The 18,282-nt window shown below is 31.1% G+C and overlaps 4 protein-coding genes across 4 annotated transcripts; all 4 read right to left on the bottom strand.

Moving 5' to 3' along the window:
* Positions 1 to 4,657: 4,657 nt before the first annotated feature.
* LOC126674144 (G-type lectin S-receptor-like serine/threonine-protein kinase SD2-5) lies at positions 4,658 to 6,165 on the bottom strand. The gene has a single exon (XM_050368537.1). It carries the CDS (start codon positions 6,113 to 6,115, stop codon positions 4,817 to 4,819), a length of 1,299 nt encoding a protein of 432 aa, XP_050224494.1. The 5' UTR covers positions 6,116 to 6,165; the 3' UTR covers positions 4,658 to 4,816.
* A 3,827-nt stretch (positions 6,166 to 9,992) lies between these two features.
* On the bottom strand, positions 9,993 to 11,160 carry LOC126672208 (F-box/kelch-repeat protein At3g23880-like). The gene has a single exon (XM_050366154.2). The coding sequence runs from the start codon at positions 11,091 to 11,093 to the stop codon at positions 9,993 to 9,995; it is 1,101 nt and encodes a 366-aa protein (XP_050222111.1). The 5' UTR covers positions 11,094 to 11,160.
* A 311-nt stretch (positions 11,161 to 11,471) lies between these two features.
* Positions 11,472 to 12,581, bottom strand: LOC126673836 (F-box/kelch-repeat protein At3g06240-like). The gene has a single exon (XM_056104999.1). The coding sequence runs from the start codon at positions 12,579 to 12,581 to the stop codon at positions 11,472 to 11,474; it is 1,110 nt and encodes a 369-aa protein (XP_055960974.1).
* Positions 12,582 to 13,763: 1,182 nt separating this feature from the next.
* LOC126673835 (U-box domain-containing protein 17) lies at positions 13,764 to 16,358 on the bottom strand. Its single transcript, XM_050368137.2, has one exon. The coding sequence runs from the start codon at positions 16,059 to 16,061 to the stop codon at positions 13,908 to 13,910; it is 2,154 nt and encodes a 717-aa protein (XP_050224094.1). The 5' UTR covers positions 16,062 to 16,358; the 3' UTR covers positions 13,764 to 13,907.
* Positions 16,359 to 18,282: the final 1,924 nt, after the last annotated feature.

Below are 18,282 nucleotides of genomic sequence, written 5' to 3'. Positions count from 1 at the left end.
GTTAGAGTTGGTAAATTTTAGTTAATAATTAATATTTTTGTTGAAAATAATCCTTATTTTACTAGTGAATATGAGCATGGTGATGATACTTTTTTTTATTCTTATTATTTTACAACTATTGCAAAAATAACCCTTAATTTGCTAGTGAATATTTTGGATACTTATTGGATACATCTCTGATACATATTTGATACATCTCTGATATATAATTTAGATCATTTAAACATTTTTTTATTTTTTTATCGATTTAATTAAATCAACCGAATAATTAGATCCGTTTGTTATTATATTTTAAAAAAAATGGATACATCTTCGATACATATTTTATTTAATTCTAATCGACTATATTTCATCGTAATTCGAATATATTTTTAATACATCTCTGATACACAATTTATACATGATACATACATATTTGATACATTAATTGAATTAACTGACTAATTCAATTGGTTCGTTTTTAAATTTAAAAAAGCTTATAATTAGTATTATTATATTTATTGTTTTATAAATATTTGATCGGTTTATTTTCATGATTTGACTGAAAGTCCCAAGGTGTAAGAAATGAGAAAGACGAGTATAAGTGCAAAATATTTACATCTCCGATATATATTTAATACATCTTGAATACATACGTGATACATTTTCGATACACAATTTATATGTGGTATTTATAAAAACAATATTAAACATGATACATGAATTATACACGATAGATATATTTTTAAATATATTTAAATAGATAAATGATAGATACATTTTTACTAAATTTATACACGATATATATTTAAATAAATACATGATATAGATACAGTTTTATTACACTTATTTTTTATATATATTTGATACATTTTGCGACGTATCAAATTTTTTATTACATGTATTATCTATTTATTTTAATATATATTTGATACATATTTGATATATAATTTATACATGAGAAATATATTATTTATGCATTAGACCCGTGTTCGGTATGTATGAACAATATATTCGATAAATAATTAATAAAATTATTATTAGTACATATTTGATAAATCTACGATACATAATTTATACATGAAAAATATTTTATTCATGCATCGGACCCGTATCCGATATGTATCAATATTATATTTATTTGATACATCATTGATACATAATTATTTATTGCAGTTAATTAAACTAGTTTTTTAATTTTTGTAAATTATATTTTGAATAGTTTTGTGGACTGTTTTTATATTTGTAAATATACAGAAATAATAAAATACTATAAATAATCAGTATATATTTTTAAAAAATAAATAGATTACTATCAATTTTTTAAAAAAAATGCATCAATGATGTCTCAGAGATGTATCGGAGATGTATCATATGATATTACAAAACTGTGTCTGTAATTTGTTGATGCTTGCTTGCTATAGGTGCTGACGCGCTCTGACGTGCTGATGCGTTATGATGCGCGCTGACGTGGTCTAACACAAAAATCACATGTGCTAGCTGTTGTTATTCCTTTTTATTAAGATGGTGTTGTGCTTGCCATGTGTCACCTCTTTAATGGAATGGTGTTTGTTGTAAACTTTTTTACTTTTGTGGTAGGAATGATAAATAAGGGAGTTAGGTGACAATGTGTGAAATGTTGAGCTATTTTTATGGTATTTTTGTAATTTTCTCTTTTTTAAATGAACATTAAAATCGAACGTCTAGATCGCAATTATGACAACTGCAGTTTATGGAAGTTTGTTGAGAGAAAATAAAAAGGTAAAGTTAAGAGGTAATTATTTTCAACTCCCTGAAATTTGACATATTACATTAGTTGAAACTTGACGTTTAAAAATTATATTTAAAGACTTTTTAATTTTATAATATTATACTAAAACACCCTTTCATTATATTTTTTGTTTGTCAACCGTTAGTTAAAAAAAATAATGTACTATATGCAGTGGCGGAGCCACATGCATGATAAGAAGGGCATTTGCCCTTCTTATTTTAAAAAAAATATAATTTTCTATATAAAGTTCATTTTTATTTGTATTAGTTATCTAAAAAATATTATATATTGACTCCTTTAATTTTAATAAATTTCAATTTTTACAAATTACTCATAAAAATAGTATATTTTGTCCCTCTTAGATTTAATTTCTGACTACGCCACTGATTATATGACTCTTGAAATTTGATAAATTATACTAATTGGCCCTTTTGTTTTACAATATTACACACTTAACCACCATATATATTTTTTAACATATTTAATTCCTCAAATTTGATAAGACACAAAACATATAAAAAATAAAAAAATATTATTTTTTACGTTTTTATCTTTTTATTATAATCAATATGTCATGTCGTAATTTCTTTTTAATGTAAAATAAATATAAACAGTAAATATGCGTTACTTTATTTTTCGTAATACTTTGTACTTTCACAAGATAAGAAAAATAGTTTAATATTTTTTTATTTTTTTATTTTTGTATTATTCGTAATATTACTATTTTCAATTTATCTTATTTTATAAAAAATATAAATATATTAGTATCATTAGTTCAATACTTATTATTATTACTATTTATTTTATATTAAATGTAAATTATAATACGATACATTAATCATAATCAAAAATAAAAAAAATTATTTATAGTTTTGGCTCATCAAATTTGAAATTTGAAATATATTTATGGTGGTAAAGCCTATAATATTGCAAAATAAAAGGACCGATTAATATAACATATCAAACTTCAAAAGGCATATAGTATATATTATTTTTCTTAACTAACAGTTGACTAACGGAAAATATAACGGAAGGCTGTTTTAGTATAATATTATAAAACTGAGGGATATAGAAGTATAATTTTTAAACGCCAAAGTCTAACTGGTGTAATATGTCAAATTTCAAGGGTTGAAAATAATTTATTTATTTTTTAATAATTAGGAAGAGGGGAGTGTTTATAGGGGGAATCAGTTCCACGACCTAGCTAGTGGTGGAGTCCATAAATATAAACAGTTAGCGCTAAATTTAACATTAATTTAATAGCTAATCACTCATGTAACTCGCAAATCATGTTCTACAAATGTTATAGCTACAAGTGAAATTAGAGAGATTTTTAGGTAGACTCAGTCTATCACGTCATCCGTGTACTAACCTATTATATTATGATACGTCATTAAAATAATGGTACTATCGTAATTTTGTTTATTACTTATTTACACTTTGAATAGTAATATTACGATAGTGCCATTATTTTAATGACGTGTCATAATGTGATAGGTTTAGTCCACGGATGACGTGATGGACTGAGTCTACCTAAGAATTTCTCGTAAAATTAACGTCAATTTTAAACAGCAAAAATATAGTGGATAAATATTATATTTTTTCGTATTGCATCATCCTTTTTGAAAACTCTATGATTCTGTTCAAATTAGTAAACATGCCGTCACTACGAACATCTACAATATGAATTTTAATTGATTTTAAAAGTAATAAGCTTAACACTTGAAAATTCACATTGATAAAATTCAGCCATTTAAAAAAAGATTACCCTTATTGGACATATACAAGATAATGCAAATCAATTTTTTTTTACTCAAGCAAGTAATGCAAATCATGACTGAGTTTTTTTTCCTGGACATATACAAGATATTTTTCAAATAGGAACAAATTTAGAATTTCAAAAGCTACGTAGGCACTAATCCGTCAAAAACCCAAATCATGTAGTTGAGATTATTAAATCTAATTATAGACGAATTTTACTTTTATGAACATAATTTTCTGAAATGTTATACACTTATATTACATTATGCATTATTAAGTAAAACTTAAATATTTAATTAAATAAATATATACTTTTTTAAAAATTAGTAATCAGTAATATAGATTACTAGTTTACTACGGAGCAAATCAAATATTATAATTTTGAATTTTAAATTTTATAATATTACAGAGATACAGTAACACCTTAAATTAAAAGAGTATTTATATAAATCAAATATATAAACAGATAATTTTTCTCCTAGAAAAAGGTGGGGTCCATGGACCCCATCCTCTAAACAATGCATCCGCCACTGGACGTAGCAGATTGTTACGTTTATATCATTTAAGTTATATCATATCTGAAGGGTCGAAAATAATTACTTTTAAAATTAATACATATCTTGGTTTTGAAGCTGGAAGATAAAATAGACAAATGGCAAATTAACAATCAACAAATAACATTTCAACAATAAATCAATCAAATAAAAATACAAACATTCATAGAATCGATCTTTAGCTTATAAAATTTTGTGGTCTGTCTTTTTATTTAAAAAGATGAAGTTAACTGGATATCAGGTCATACGAGTGAAATATAATTTTAGCTGAAATTATCACATAAGTACAATTAAATTTATTTTTAAAAAAATAGATAATTTTTTAGTGAATTAGCTAAAAATTGAAAATAACTCAACATTTTTAAAATATTTGGATAAATTTAAAAACTCAAAAAGATTTGAACTTTTGGCACCATTAGTCCTTAAAATAATCTATAAATTCATTAACACTTTAAAATGATAATATTAATTATATTTAGCACTTAAAATTCAGTAACTATTTTTAAATTTTATCAGAAAAAAGGTTTAATTTGTCAGAATTTGTAAAAAATCAGCTAAATATAAACATTAAAAAACATAAAGTAAGAATTAATTGATTGGGGCAAAAAGAACTCAGCACTAGTCATGAAATGAAATCTAATAATTAATTTGATTGAAATTTCAACTCAAATGATCATAAACAGAAAAAAAAAAAAATAACAGCCAATTGACTGGAGCAAAATTTTCAATAACTCCTTATCTTTTTTTTCTTTCATCTGGGTCCTGATAAAGACCAAGGAAGCAAAGCAGTAGCACTATCTGCAGATCTGAAATCTTCTTTATCCTTCCTTTGAATGGCCATGGAAGTTGGTGGATAATTAATACTATAATCTAACTCAGCTTCCACTTTCATATCACTCTCTAAAACCCTAACAACACTTGACATTGAAGGCCTTGCTGTATAATCATTTTGCAAACACCAAACTGCAACTTTCATCATCTCCACCACTTCTAATTTCTGCAGCTCACATTTTTTATCAACCAGATCGCCCAATTGACCGTCTTTCGCCTTTCGCATGAACGTTAACAGCAAAAACATGTAATCTTCGGGAACGGATCGATCAATATTTTTTCGTCCGCAAACGATTTCCATTACGACAATGCCAAAACTGTACACATCAGCCTTCTTTGTTATGATAGAGCTCAATAGTTCTGGAGCCATATAGCCGAAAGTTCCTCGGATTGCTGTCATAATTTGACTTTGATCGCGTTCGATCAAAGTTGACATTCCGAAATCGGATATCTTTGCTTGTAGATTTGCATCTAATAAAATGTTTTGCGGTTTAATATCTAAGTGAACTATTTTTCTTGTGCACTCTTCATGAAGATAAGCTAGCCCTTTCGCTATGCCGATCATAATTGATTTTCTAGTTTGCCAATCTAGAGCATTTTCGTCTCGAAAAATCCATTTTTCTAAAGATCCGTTGCACATGAACTCATACACCAACATCCTGTGTCGACTTTCTGCACAGAATCCGATTAGTGTCACTAAATTAAGATGGTGGATGCTTCCGACAGTATTAACCTCGGCTAAAAACTCCTTCTTCCCTTGACCTAACGATTCTAACCGTTTTACGGCTATTTTTCTTCCGTTTTCGAGTGTTCCTTCGAAAACTGTACCGAACGAACCATTTCCGAGCCTATTTTCAAAATTTCGGGTCGCGAGTTTGAGTTGAAGGAAAGTAAATCTCAAGGGTAACCCTGATATTTGACCTAAGTCGTCTTCGAGGCCTTCATCTTCAAGTCCCGTCTCTTCATCATTCGCAAGTCTGTTCTTTCGTGTACGAATAATCACTACGTAGGCGGCAATAACAACCGCGCTTGCTCCGATGACTGCAACGGCAGCCCATACTCCTGGTCCGAAAATATACAAAACCACCGATATAGCGGCCATAATCACAAGAACTATGATAAAAAGGAACGTTATCCTTGCAACTTGTGAAGCAAACAAAGCCATACTTTTACTGACTATGAAGTTTTTAATTTCTTGAGAAACATATGTATTAGTCATCTTGGCTGAAATTTCAAATTCAAAAGGACTAGACACAAAGAAATCAAGGTGCCAAATTTGATTAGTCTCATCATCTAACTACTAACTTCATGTATAAATAATTAGGGAAAACTATAAAAAGACCCTCAAACTTTTACACCACTAACAAAGTAAACCTTACAGAAAATTTTCTTACATTGACTTTTCAGTGCATTTAGATAGCTATAGCATATAGAGGTGAAAAATATTTAAGAACCGTAAATGTTAGTATAAGTTTTTCCAAATATATATAGTCAATTGATAAAATTTGTATGATTTATTATTGTTGATAATTAAAAATTGAAAAATACAATAAATGAATAAAGTTAAATATTTTTGAAATTTTATTATACTTCCTCATCCCGTAATTTAAGAAAATTTTTAGTTCTTTTTTTATGGATTAAAAAATATCATAATGCCATATACTTTTTTTAAAAATATTTCAAACATAATTCTTAAATTTATTCTAATTGGTATATTCTAATAGGCTAAAATTAAAGCATCTATTGAAAATATCGATATTAATCCGTAATTATTAATTTTCATAAAAATAGCTATATAAGGCAAACCAAAATAAAAAAATTCTTATAATTATAGGACAGAGAGTATTACTTTATTCGTGTGGTATAAGCTATTTTGAATTTATTAAATTTTAATTATAAAAATAGTAAAAACAACATTACACTGATATAAATATAGGGTTTAATTTACCTTTTTTTTTCCTTTGCTCATTTTACAAGGGTTAATTTGGAAACTTGTAAAGAAGTTTTAATACTTTTATAACAAAATTTCATTAGGATTTAATTTGCAAATGCTATAAATGGTGGGTTGTATTTTTTATAGTTTGTTTCAATAGATATTAGAAATGAACATGTTCTATAATTAATTTGGATGAGCTGTATGATCTTTGACTGTATATTTATGTATCATAGAATAAGAAATTATATATTTGAATATGATCTCCGTGTAGGTGTAGTTGACATTGGACTATACAAAATTACATCTTGAGGAAATGATTAATAAATTAATCAGTCTATTTGTTTTTTGGGAGAATGAATTGTTAGGATATTTATATTAAAGAAAAAATCGGAACTTTTTTTCATTCTCTCAAATCGGTTCAAGATAGGAGAAATTTTTAAATAAACTCAGTACATCACGTTATTCGTGTACTAGTCTATTACATTATCGACATGTCCTTAAAATAGTGGTAATATCGTAATTTTATTTATTATTTTTTTATATTTTTGCCATTATTTTAATAACGTGTCATAATGCGATAAATTTAATGTATAAATGACGCGATGAACTGAATTTACCTTAAAATTTCTCCCAAACGAGATCACACCTATGCTAAAGATTTGTTAATTGCTTTTATGGTAGCAAGTACTCCGGTTCATAATATTTGTTGCATTTGGCTTTGACACAAAAACTAAGAAAACAATTAATATGTCTTAATTTGCAAACACTTTTACTAAGTTAACCCTATATTGAAACTTGTTTACATTTATGACTACCATTTTCATTTGTTTATTGTATTCTTTTAATAAATCAATGGAGGGCAAACATGGAAAAATAGCAATTAATGCTCTCTTGATATTATAACATGACAAATATTATGGACCAAAAAAAATTCTCAAATGCGACAAATATTATGGACCGGATGGAGTAATAACTATGAATATATTTTAAAGAGTGCAGGGGAAAATTATTCTTCTATAAAAGCGAACTTTTTTCTTATTTGGTTTGCAGTGTTGAGATTTTCTTTGACTGGCAAGTAGGGTTTGAAAAAACCAACCAAAACCAAAGATCAAACTGAATTGATAATTTATTGGGTTCAATTTGCTATTATGTCAAAAATTTGGTTGTTCCGTTCGGTTCAAATTAGACCATAAAAATTTCAAGTTATATTTTACTGTGAACCAAACAAAAAATAACTAAACTCACCTGAAAAACCGACCGATCCGACAGGTTCAATTAGGTTTGGTTTGAAAAATTACTTCTTCAAAATTTTGGATTTGTTCGATTTTAAAAATAAAGACTTTAGAACAAAATTCATTATGTAAGATTATAAACCATCCATTTATCGTGCGACCATGGTTGTCAAATCCGGCCCGGTGATAAAACCGGTGAGACTAGAGGGTCAAGGGTTAAAGGTTCAACCGGAATTTAACCGGAGTTCAACCGGAATTAAACCCGTATTATAAAAAAAAAAATTATAACTATTAATAATTATATAATAAGAAACATAGACATAAATAGTAAGTTAGTTTGGTGGTATTGAATGTTTCCACTAAAAATACTAAACAACCAAGGCTCAAATCCCAGCAATGACATTTAAATTCCCTATTTATTTTTAATAAGGGCTTGGGTTTTTAAGTGATTGACCAAACCGGACCGATTTTTCCGGTTACTTGACCGGTTAATTGGTCCAATTCAGCGGTTATCCGACCGGTTCGATTAAAAAACCGCGGATTTGTGATTATAAGGGTTTTTAGTGCAACCCGAACCGTTGATATGGCCGGTTCGATGGTTTTCCGGTCAAACCGGCCGGTCCGGTTCGGGTTTGACAACCATGCGTGACACATGATAATAATAAATGTGATAACCAATCATTAAATATACCATATTAATTGATGAGCAAATATTAATTGAAATCTAACTAACCTATTTATTTTAGTTATTTCATTTAGAGATTTTCAATTAATGTGGTAATTCAGTCGGTTCAGTTTATAAAAAAATGTGTTCAACTATGATTAAGAATTTTAAAATTTTGGTCAGTCAAATTAAACAAATATTGTTATTTTTTTTTTATAATTTGATTAGTTTAGCGATTTATTTGGTTGGTTCAATTTTGACTCTTTAAATTTTGATAATTAAATTTCAGTTAAAAGGCTGAACTAATTTAGTTAATTCGGTTTGCTTTTAAATGAACAAAAAATTAGTTTGGACTCGATTATGACTCAACATAGATAACATTTTATTTCCAAAGCACAACAACAATTAATGTAGACATGATATTTTTAGTTTGAAACTATACAATTACTGCTAAACTGTAATTTGCAATAAAGTGAAATCAATTAAATGAAAATTTAACTAATTCCAAATCCAATTTATAAATCAGACCTAACTAAACAATCACATAAAATAAAAGTAATATTCAAATACAATACTTCGAGTCCGTAGTAGCCATTGATGGAATATGATCACTCGAGGCCTAGGGTTAACAAAAATAAATTATGCATATTAATTGCAGTGGGGAGATACAAATGTCTCTACTCTTGTTTGGCTCAGTAGTACAACATTCTTATACTCATTGCTGAGTCTATTGTCTATTGCCATACCATTTTTATTCAACTCCATTACAACAATTTCGCCGTTGTCGTAGCTAAATCCTACGGGCATAAAATAAAATCCGACGGGAAAACGAATAGGATTCTTGATTTTCAATTCATACCATGATTTCGCCGTCCCATAGACTTTCATCGCCCATATTTTTAAGTATTCACCTTCCGATGCTGCTACACAAAGATCACCATCCAACCCGAAAATACTTTGAAATGGTCCATCATATTTAGGTAGCGCCATATCTTTGAACTCCTCTATCATATCGAAAAACATAACGACTTTTTTATAACCTCCATGTGCCCAGCTCGTCGCGATCCAATGTGGCGTCCCGTTCGCTAAAGTGGTTCAGTTGAATTTATTCAGTTCACTCTGATACTATTTCAAAAATTTGATTATTTAGTTCGGTTGAGCTTAGATAATAAAATATTCAAGTTAGATTTTAGTGTAAATTAAACTGAAAATAATTGAATTGAACTGAAAAACTACAGAATTCGGAATCATATATTTTTTTTTTCTAAAGAAATTTGTGTTGTGAGTGACTATTATAGTTAGGAGATACAAGTGTTTCTATATATGCTGCTACTCCTATTTGGAGATGCACAACATCCCTATACCCAATCCTATTATTTCTAATTCTACCGTATATTGCTATAGCTTTTTTGTTGAACTCTATCACAACTTGATTATCGTCGTTGGCAAATCCAACGGGCATAAAGAAGAATCTATAGGGCCTGATCCCATCCGGATGAAGAGGATAATTGATGTCCAATTTACACCATGATTTCACCATGTCGTATTCTTTCATCACCCATACTTTTACGAAAGACCCGTCGGATGTTGCTAAACAAAGATCACCGTCCAAAACAGATATACGTTGATCGAACTCTCCGTAATATTGAGGTAGAACCAACTCTTTGAACTCCTCCTTTATCGTATCGAAAAACAGGACGACTTTTTCATATCTATCAGCCCTCCTCCCGATCCAATGTGGCGTCCCATTCGCTAAAGTAGTACAACTACTTTCGCTGACAATGTAGGGGAAATTGTAAACTTTTTTCTCCCAACTTCCTGTTTTCATACTATAAACTTCAACTTCGCTCTTTGACGAATGAGAAATCACTCCGAAAATAATTTTGTAATTGTCGTTTAAATCATCATAGCCAATGCCAAATATGGGATTATTATGATTTACCAAGTTATAGAAAGTTACGAAATTAAATGTGCGAACACTTTTGTATTCGGCGGTAGATGGATTCCACACTACAAGTTCGTCAATTTTCTGTACCAGTAACAAGCCATTGCAGGATCCATATACTCTAGCAATGTGCTTCACCTGTTTAATCTTCATTACAGCGATGTCGTCCTTTGTCACCGTAACAAGATTACGAAAGGAGAGAGATGAAGATCTTGGAGTTATATTTTCAACTCCAACCACGCCGTATTTGTATGTAGCATTAGCTTTATTACGTCGGAGATGTTCAAGAGTAAACTCTGTGCTCGAAAGAAAAGAAAGCCATGAACTATGCACGGCTTTGAATCTTACGATGGACTTAATGGGCAGTCTTAACAGGATCTCCACCAATATTTCTTCTACGAAATTCGGACAATCCACCATGTAGTTCCAAGAAATTAAAGCAGCCGCTAATCAAAAGAAAAAGTGAAAAACTAATGTGAAAATTAGGGTGGTGAGTATTATATATATGGGCAGGAAATATAATTGAATTGTAGAATTATAATACTATTAGTCTATTACTCGAGTTTAAAATAAGCGAAAACTAGAGTTTAAAATAGGCGAAGAAATAAGAGTCATTATCCTAATAAGATTAGATTTTCTTTTTCTACACAAAGAGAAGGTATAATTAATATCCAACATATATTAGAATAAATTAAATTCCTAAATTTAGTATTAATGATTGATTATACTCATAATTAAATAACATTTGATGAAACAAAAATATGACCAATTATTGATATAATCAGACAAGCATGAATATTAATTGTAGTAGTTATTTGGAGACACAAGGGTCTCTACATATGAAACTACATTTGATTTGAGTTTTACAAAATTAGTATACTGATTGCTGCTCTTGTTGTATATTACAATAGCTTGTTCATATGATCTCCATTTAATTCGATTTATCCCCACAACAACTTGATTCTTGTCGTTGGAAAATCCGACTGGCAGAAAGTGAAGTAGATGTCGTTGATGAAAACCATAATCAATGTCCAATTTATACCATGACTTCGCAGTCCCGTAATCTTTCATCACCCAGCCGCCTTTCGATGCTACTACGCAAAGATCACCATCCAACATAGAGATACTTTGAACCCCTTCGCTAATACATTGCAATTCTTCGGGTAGAACCACCTCTTTGAACACCTCGTCTATCATATCAAAACGCAAAACAACTTTTTTAGTACAATTTCCACATGGCCGCACAATCCGTCGCGCCACAATCCAATGTGGGATCCCATTGGCCAAAGTAATAAATTGATTACTTTGTGATAAAATATAAGGAAACTCATCATAATAATAATATATTTTCTTCCAACTATTTGTTTTCATACTATAAACTTCAATTGTAATTGTCTCTAAGTGAGCATGAATTAAAATAATTTTATAACTGTCGTTTAACTCGTCGTAACCTAGCCCAATCTCGATAATGATATAACGACAAAGGGAGCGTATATCAATCCTTTTATATTCCATGGTAGATGGATTCCACAGTATGAGGTGGCCGTTTATGCTTACCAGTAACAAACCGTTGAATGATCCATGTACTCTAACACCGGAATCCGTCTCTCTGAAAGCTTCTTTAATCTCCTCTATTACAACGTTACCGTCCTCAGTCGCTGTAACAAGATTACGGAAGGAGAGAGATGGATGCCCGAATGTCTGATTAGCTTCAACGCGAATGAAGCCGCATTTGTATGTAGAATAATTAGCTTTATTACGTCGGAGATGTTGAAGAGTAAACTCTTTGCTTGAAAGGAAAGAAAGCCATGAACTATGCACGGCTTTGAATCTTATGATAGACTTGACGGGCAGTCTTAGCAGGATGTCCACCAATATTTCTTCTACAAAATTAGGGCAATTCACCATGTTTGATCTATAAACTCGTCTGTTGTAGTATGGAGGAATTAATATAAGCAGCCGCTTATATGAAGAGAAGGTGAAAAACGTATGTGAAAATTAGGTTTATTAGTATTATATAAGTAGGAAATATATATAATTGGAATGCCGCATTAATTTAAAAACAACATGGTACGTTTCTTGATGCCTAATTAACTTTTTTAGTCCAATAAAATTGTATAATTCCCTAATTAGTCACTAATTAATATTTATCTTGAAGAATAAATAGACCCTTTTAGTTTTTCTTATCTCAAATACGCCACCTATGAGCTTAAAGAATGTGAAGCAAACAACAAAACTGATGGCAACAATTTTTATTAGGGTGCTTCCATTTGCTTGTGGATCCACTTGCCAGGGTTGGGTGTGCATTTTGTTCGACTCCAATAAACAGTCATGTTTGATTGTTGATTGTTCGATTTAGTTCGATTTTCGCACAACGTAGTTATGGGTAATAGCCCATATCCAATGGCGGAACCAAAAATTATGTTAAGATGGGACGAAATTTATTTTTGAACTGGCTATTTTTTAAACCGAACGACATGTTTAAAAAAAAAATCAATATATTGTTTGGCCTAATTTTTTAATCATCTTTAAATAATTATTCGATATTCCTCCTTTTTAGATATCTCGAAACTGGATTGGAGCAACCCGCCCCACCTTCCCCCACGTCGCATCGCCTCACATCACCATTACAAGAACTCTGAATGAAAGGAAGATTCTGCTCTATCTTACTCCATTCACATATAAAGCAAAGGAGACAAGGTGTGTGGATTAGCATGTCCCTCAAATTCTTGATTTCTAAGTGAACATTTCCATTATGATATGACACTTACCTTGCTTAGTGCTAGGAATCTATCATGGGTGGTGGTGTGTGTCACCTTATCATACTCAAGTTCTTGTTCCATAAAAGATTTCTTTTTAATAAATGAAAAAAGTTGGTCAATTAATCTTTGTTTTCTTTACTACAAGAATCCCTATAAAGTAAAGTTTCCCATTTTTATTCAAATGCCTTATTCTTAAGAACAGAACTGCTGATCTAACACTTTTTTTAAGGATGGTGATGAGTTCATGTGTTATACCCTAATAAACAATGGATTTTACATTACATGTGTACAAACAGCACAGCACAATCACACACACAGACACAGGACATTCTTTTCAAGACATGAGATGTTTGTATTTCTGTAAAATTGTAGTATCATATAAATTTTAATGAAAGAATTTGTAAATGTTACCAACCTCAAAAATAAGGGAGATTATAATAGCATGGGACAACAAGGATTATGTTCGTTACCGCTATAATACGGGTACTGAAATCGACACTGGCACAGAGACATCACCTACGACTCTGCCAGAAGCAGAGTTACCTGCGAAAGCATATCCAGCGCCCAATCCGCCAAAATGTATAGCGTAATTCTCGCACCTTTGGAACACTCTAGCAAGCGATGCAGCCTTTCTTCTTGCTCGCTTCGTACCCGTGAATAGCAGAGACTGTATTAAACCGGCTAATGCTGGTGCACGGAGAACTCTCTCCGTCGCAGCTGCCCCACCACTCCTGCACAACTCGAGTAAGGCAGCAACAGCGTTTTCTTTCCCTCTCGGACTCCCACATCGCATCATTCCTATTAGCCCTGCCACAGCCATTTCCTCCCCACCGACAGCTGCAGCCCCGGTTGGCTGCCTCACTATCAATGCCAATGCACCCGCTGCTTCCTCTGAAACTCCTTCATTTCCCAAAGCCCCTACTAGTGCTGTAATAGCCCCGGCCTCGATCAAACTTGCACAATTTTCTGTGTGAGTCGACAGATTAAACAGGGCTGTCACTGCGTCCTTCTTCCCACGCATTGTTCCGGCTCTCAACAGCCCGGACAAGGCTTCGACTGCCCCTCCCTCATCTGCTATTCTTTTCTTGTAATCATGAACAGCTGACAAGCTGAACAGAGTTGCAGCTGCATTTTCCCTAGCCTCCGTCGTAAGCCCGAATCTCAATACGTCAACGATAGATCCCAAGCACCCCTTTTCATCCATTATCTGGCTTTTGTTTTTATCGTAAATTGAAAGATTTAGCATAGCTGTCACTGAATTCTCTTGCGCAACAGGGTTAGACGATGAAAGCAGATTCCGGAGGTGGGGAATAGCCCCAGCTTCTGCAATGAAAGCACGGTTTTCTTTTCCGGTTTTTGCTAACAAACGAATCTCACGCGCAGCAGCAGTCTTTGCGTCTTGCGATCCATCTGCCAGTTGTTGAATAAGCAGTGTCGCCGTAGCTCTATTGGCTTCAACAGCAGCTTTAGTAGGCAATGCTGAATAAAATCCCTCCAAAGATGAATCCGTACTCTCTGGAGGCTCATACGGAATTCCATGAGCAGTACACCATTGCACAATCAAATTCTTAAGAGCCCGATTAGGAACAAGCCGAGTGTTAACAAGCATTTGACCTGTCTTCGGGCAACTACAATGCCCTTCTTCCAGCCACCTAGCTATCGAACTCCGATCATACGTCTGTCCAGTAGAAATTATCACCGGATCACGCATCAAATCCAACGATATAGGGCAACAAAAATCTTTCGGTACAGTGATAAAGGTGTCCGCAATCTCTTGAGTAATCAACCCTTTCCTAGGCTTTTTCTGATTCCTGAAATTCAATTCATCCTCATTTTCCTCAAACCCAAACAACAAAAACCTACAATATCTCGTAATCGCAACAATTCCGTAAAGAACCGAAGCAGTCGGTTCGATATCCCCCTCATGATTAACAATTTGCTCCTCCAAGAACTCAATCTCAGCTCTACAATTCTTACCATCCCTAACACCCAAACAATCAACAAAAAAAAGTCTCAATTCTACCAAATTAGGAATCACCCCATTCTCAAATCCATCAAGAATCGAAAACAACTTAACCCGAAAAGCCTCATCACTCTTATCAATATACAACTTAGCTTTTCGAGCTTGCTTTCGCATAAGCTCGAACTGTTCTCGAACATCCTCACTCAAACTAAAATCATTCAACGGAAAAACATCCAAAAGAGTCGAAATCTCCTGATTAAGATCATGAAAATGCCCTGAAATCGACTGATTTTGAAGCAATAACCATAGCTTACTAGATTGTTTACAATAATCAAGCAATATTTTTGAACGGTATAAAAGCAAATAAAGCTCTTTAAAACAAACATTCCCAGTTGAAGACAACTTATTATTACAACAACCTAAACCACAATCCCTCAAATACTCCAATAAAATAACGAAAAATTTAATCTTTCTAATCAAAGACCGAGAATTTTCTCGCTGGAAAAACATAGATTTTCCCGAGAAACAAACAATAAGCTCGTTTGACACGGTTGCAAGCGTCTGTACAAGGGCTACGTCGGTTAAATCAACCGGCGCCAAGAAAGCCTCCAACGACGGCGACCTCCGCCGTCTTAGCGACGAAAATATAGCGGCGGATGCCATGGTTTTTAGATCCGATTTATAAGGAATTTGACCCAGAAAAGAATTTCTGGCTTCTGGGTATTGTTTGTTTGAATGATTAAGAGGAAAAAGAATCGATCTTGGCAAGAAAATGATTGGAAATGTAAGATATAAATTTGCCAAATCCGCGTTTTTTTTAGAGAAAAGATGAAGAAGAATTGGAAAAAGGGACTGAATTTCTTATGACTTTGGTTTTTTCTTTTTCTTTTCTTTTTGGGGATTGGGGATTTTCTCTCTCTAGTTTCTCTCTCTAGAATTGAAAATTCAATGATGAAAATGACATGTATGGTTTAATTTTTCTTTGATAATTATCCAGATTTTTGTCCATTTCTTGAACTCTACAGTGTTATGGACACAGAAAATTTATTGCAACTTAAAATGTAATCCAGCCAGCATTTATTGTGTTTTTTATTAGCAAGTTTTAGTAATTTTTTTTCTAGAATTGTTTTTGATAAATTTAGATGGATTAAGCAATTATGTAATGGAAGATAAGCACAACTAGATTACAGATTATGCGTATTAACTGTATTCAGTTATCAGTTTATGGGTATTTTTGATTTTTTTATAACTATATACAAAAGAAAAATATTTTTAAAAAGGATAAATTTTATTCTTCAATTTGTGATTCAGGATAAAAATGACTCATTTTTATATATTTTAATTAATTACAAATAATATTATTGTGTGGATCAATTAAGAATGATATGAACAAGTTCAGAAACCGGAATGATTCAATTTTATTTTTAATTGACATTTAAAAGAATATTATTTTTAATTGATTCAATATTTGAGATTATTATTCTGAATTGATCAAAATAATAAAAAATAAATTATTTCACTTTAAATTAAAAATTTAAGGACTAGATTTACCCTTTACTCAAAATACTTTTGGGTCTTACATTAGATTTGGATTTATAATGAGGTCATGTTTCAGAGACAGAGAGCAGATCTTTCTTACTGACTCGGCGACTTCTTGGCTCTCTCTTTTTAGTTCATATCAGTGCTTTTTAAAAAATAAAAGGTTTCATAGCAGTGTTTAAAAATCAAAACGGTCACAGATATTAATTTCCAATCGGTTTTACCAATTAAGTAATTTATACTTTATACTCCATTAAAAACACGGAAAATATTATAAAATTTACGATAAAATCAGCGAATACTAAGAAACTCAAGATAAAATTGTCTTATATTAAAACATCCAAAAATAAAATTGTCCAATAAATTATTAAATACCGAATATTTTTTAAGAAATGTACATGTATTGGTTTATCCGACCGATCCAACTTGGTTTTTCAATCACTAGTTTGTATCTTCAACTCTTTGCTATGGTTGTTATTTAAAAAAAAAATTGAATCGATGATCGAACCAAAATGGCATTTTATTCATAATGCAATTAATTCAATAAATCTTTTATATTAAATTTAAATATATTTATATAATAATTAATTTAGTTATATTTAATGAATATTGCACTATTGATTAATAAAAGTATTCAAAAAAATTAATTTAATTAGACTAGCTTTTTTTAATGATATTTTTTCACTCAAAGAACTTGAATTATATTTTTTGGTTTCTTTTAAAATTGAATCAACTAATTTTAGGATTTTTATTGAATTGATTAAACCGGTTGGTCTAGTTCGGTTTTTTAAATACTAGATGGTGTGGTTATTTTATTTTAAGAAAATGTGTAAATCTAATTTTATTTTATTTTATTTATTTTATTTTTTCACTTTTGTGTAGTATTTACTTAATTACTTTCTCCTTTTTCTTTATTCCTATCTCAAAAAAAAAAAGTTGAGTTTGGTTCTAGGGGTTGACCAATTAAAGTGTGTGGGGATTCAGGACCCACGTGACATTTTGGGCGCGTGGAGGTGAATATTATAGATTGAGTCATCAGCCAGAATTTAGTAGTACTAAAATAAAGGATTTATTGTTTAATTATCCTAGCTGTCACTGCCATTATTTTCCACTTTGACTAAAATATATGTACAAAAATCATTAGTTGACTTGACGATTAGAAAAAGAGTTAAGCTTGTGCTAATACGACAGGCAGTGAGCTATGACTTGCTCAAGTCCAATCATAGACCTCTACAGCTAAAATGTGGGTCCTATAAGGATGGTTGGTGAGCAGCTCAAGCAGCCGTTGGTGGTTTTGTCAAATTTTACTCATTCTAAAACAAAAAATTACTCTTTAAGTAGGTTT

The sequence above is a fragment of the Mercurialis annua genome, linkage group LG3, assembly GCF_937616625.2.
Source record: "Mercurialis annua linkage group LG3, ddMerAnnu1.2, whole genome shotgun sequence".
Lineage (NCBI taxonomy): Eukaryota > Viridiplantae > Streptophyta > Magnoliopsida > Malpighiales > Euphorbiaceae > Mercurialis > Mercurialis annua.
Note: the sequence above shows the minus strand (reverse complement) of the source record. Positions and strands in the feature narration are given on the sequence as shown.

Excerpts from the sequence above, each read along its gene's own strand:
- LOC126674144 (XM_050368537.1), bottom strand. The coding sequence starts at position 6,115 with ATGACTAATACATATGTTTCTCAAGAAATTAAAAACTTCATAGTCAGT.
- LOC126672208 (XM_050366154.2), bottom strand. The coding sequence starts at position 11,093 with ATGGTGGATTGTCCGAATTTCGTAGAAGAAATATTGGTGGAGATCCTG.
- LOC126673836 (XM_056104999.1), bottom strand. The coding sequence starts at position 12,581 with ATGGTGAATTGCCCTAATTTTGTAGAAGAAATATTGGTGGACATCCTG.
- LOC126673835 (XM_050368137.2), bottom strand. The coding sequence starts at position 16,061 with ATGGCATCCGCCGCTATATTTTCGTCGCTAAGACGGCGGAGGTCGCCG.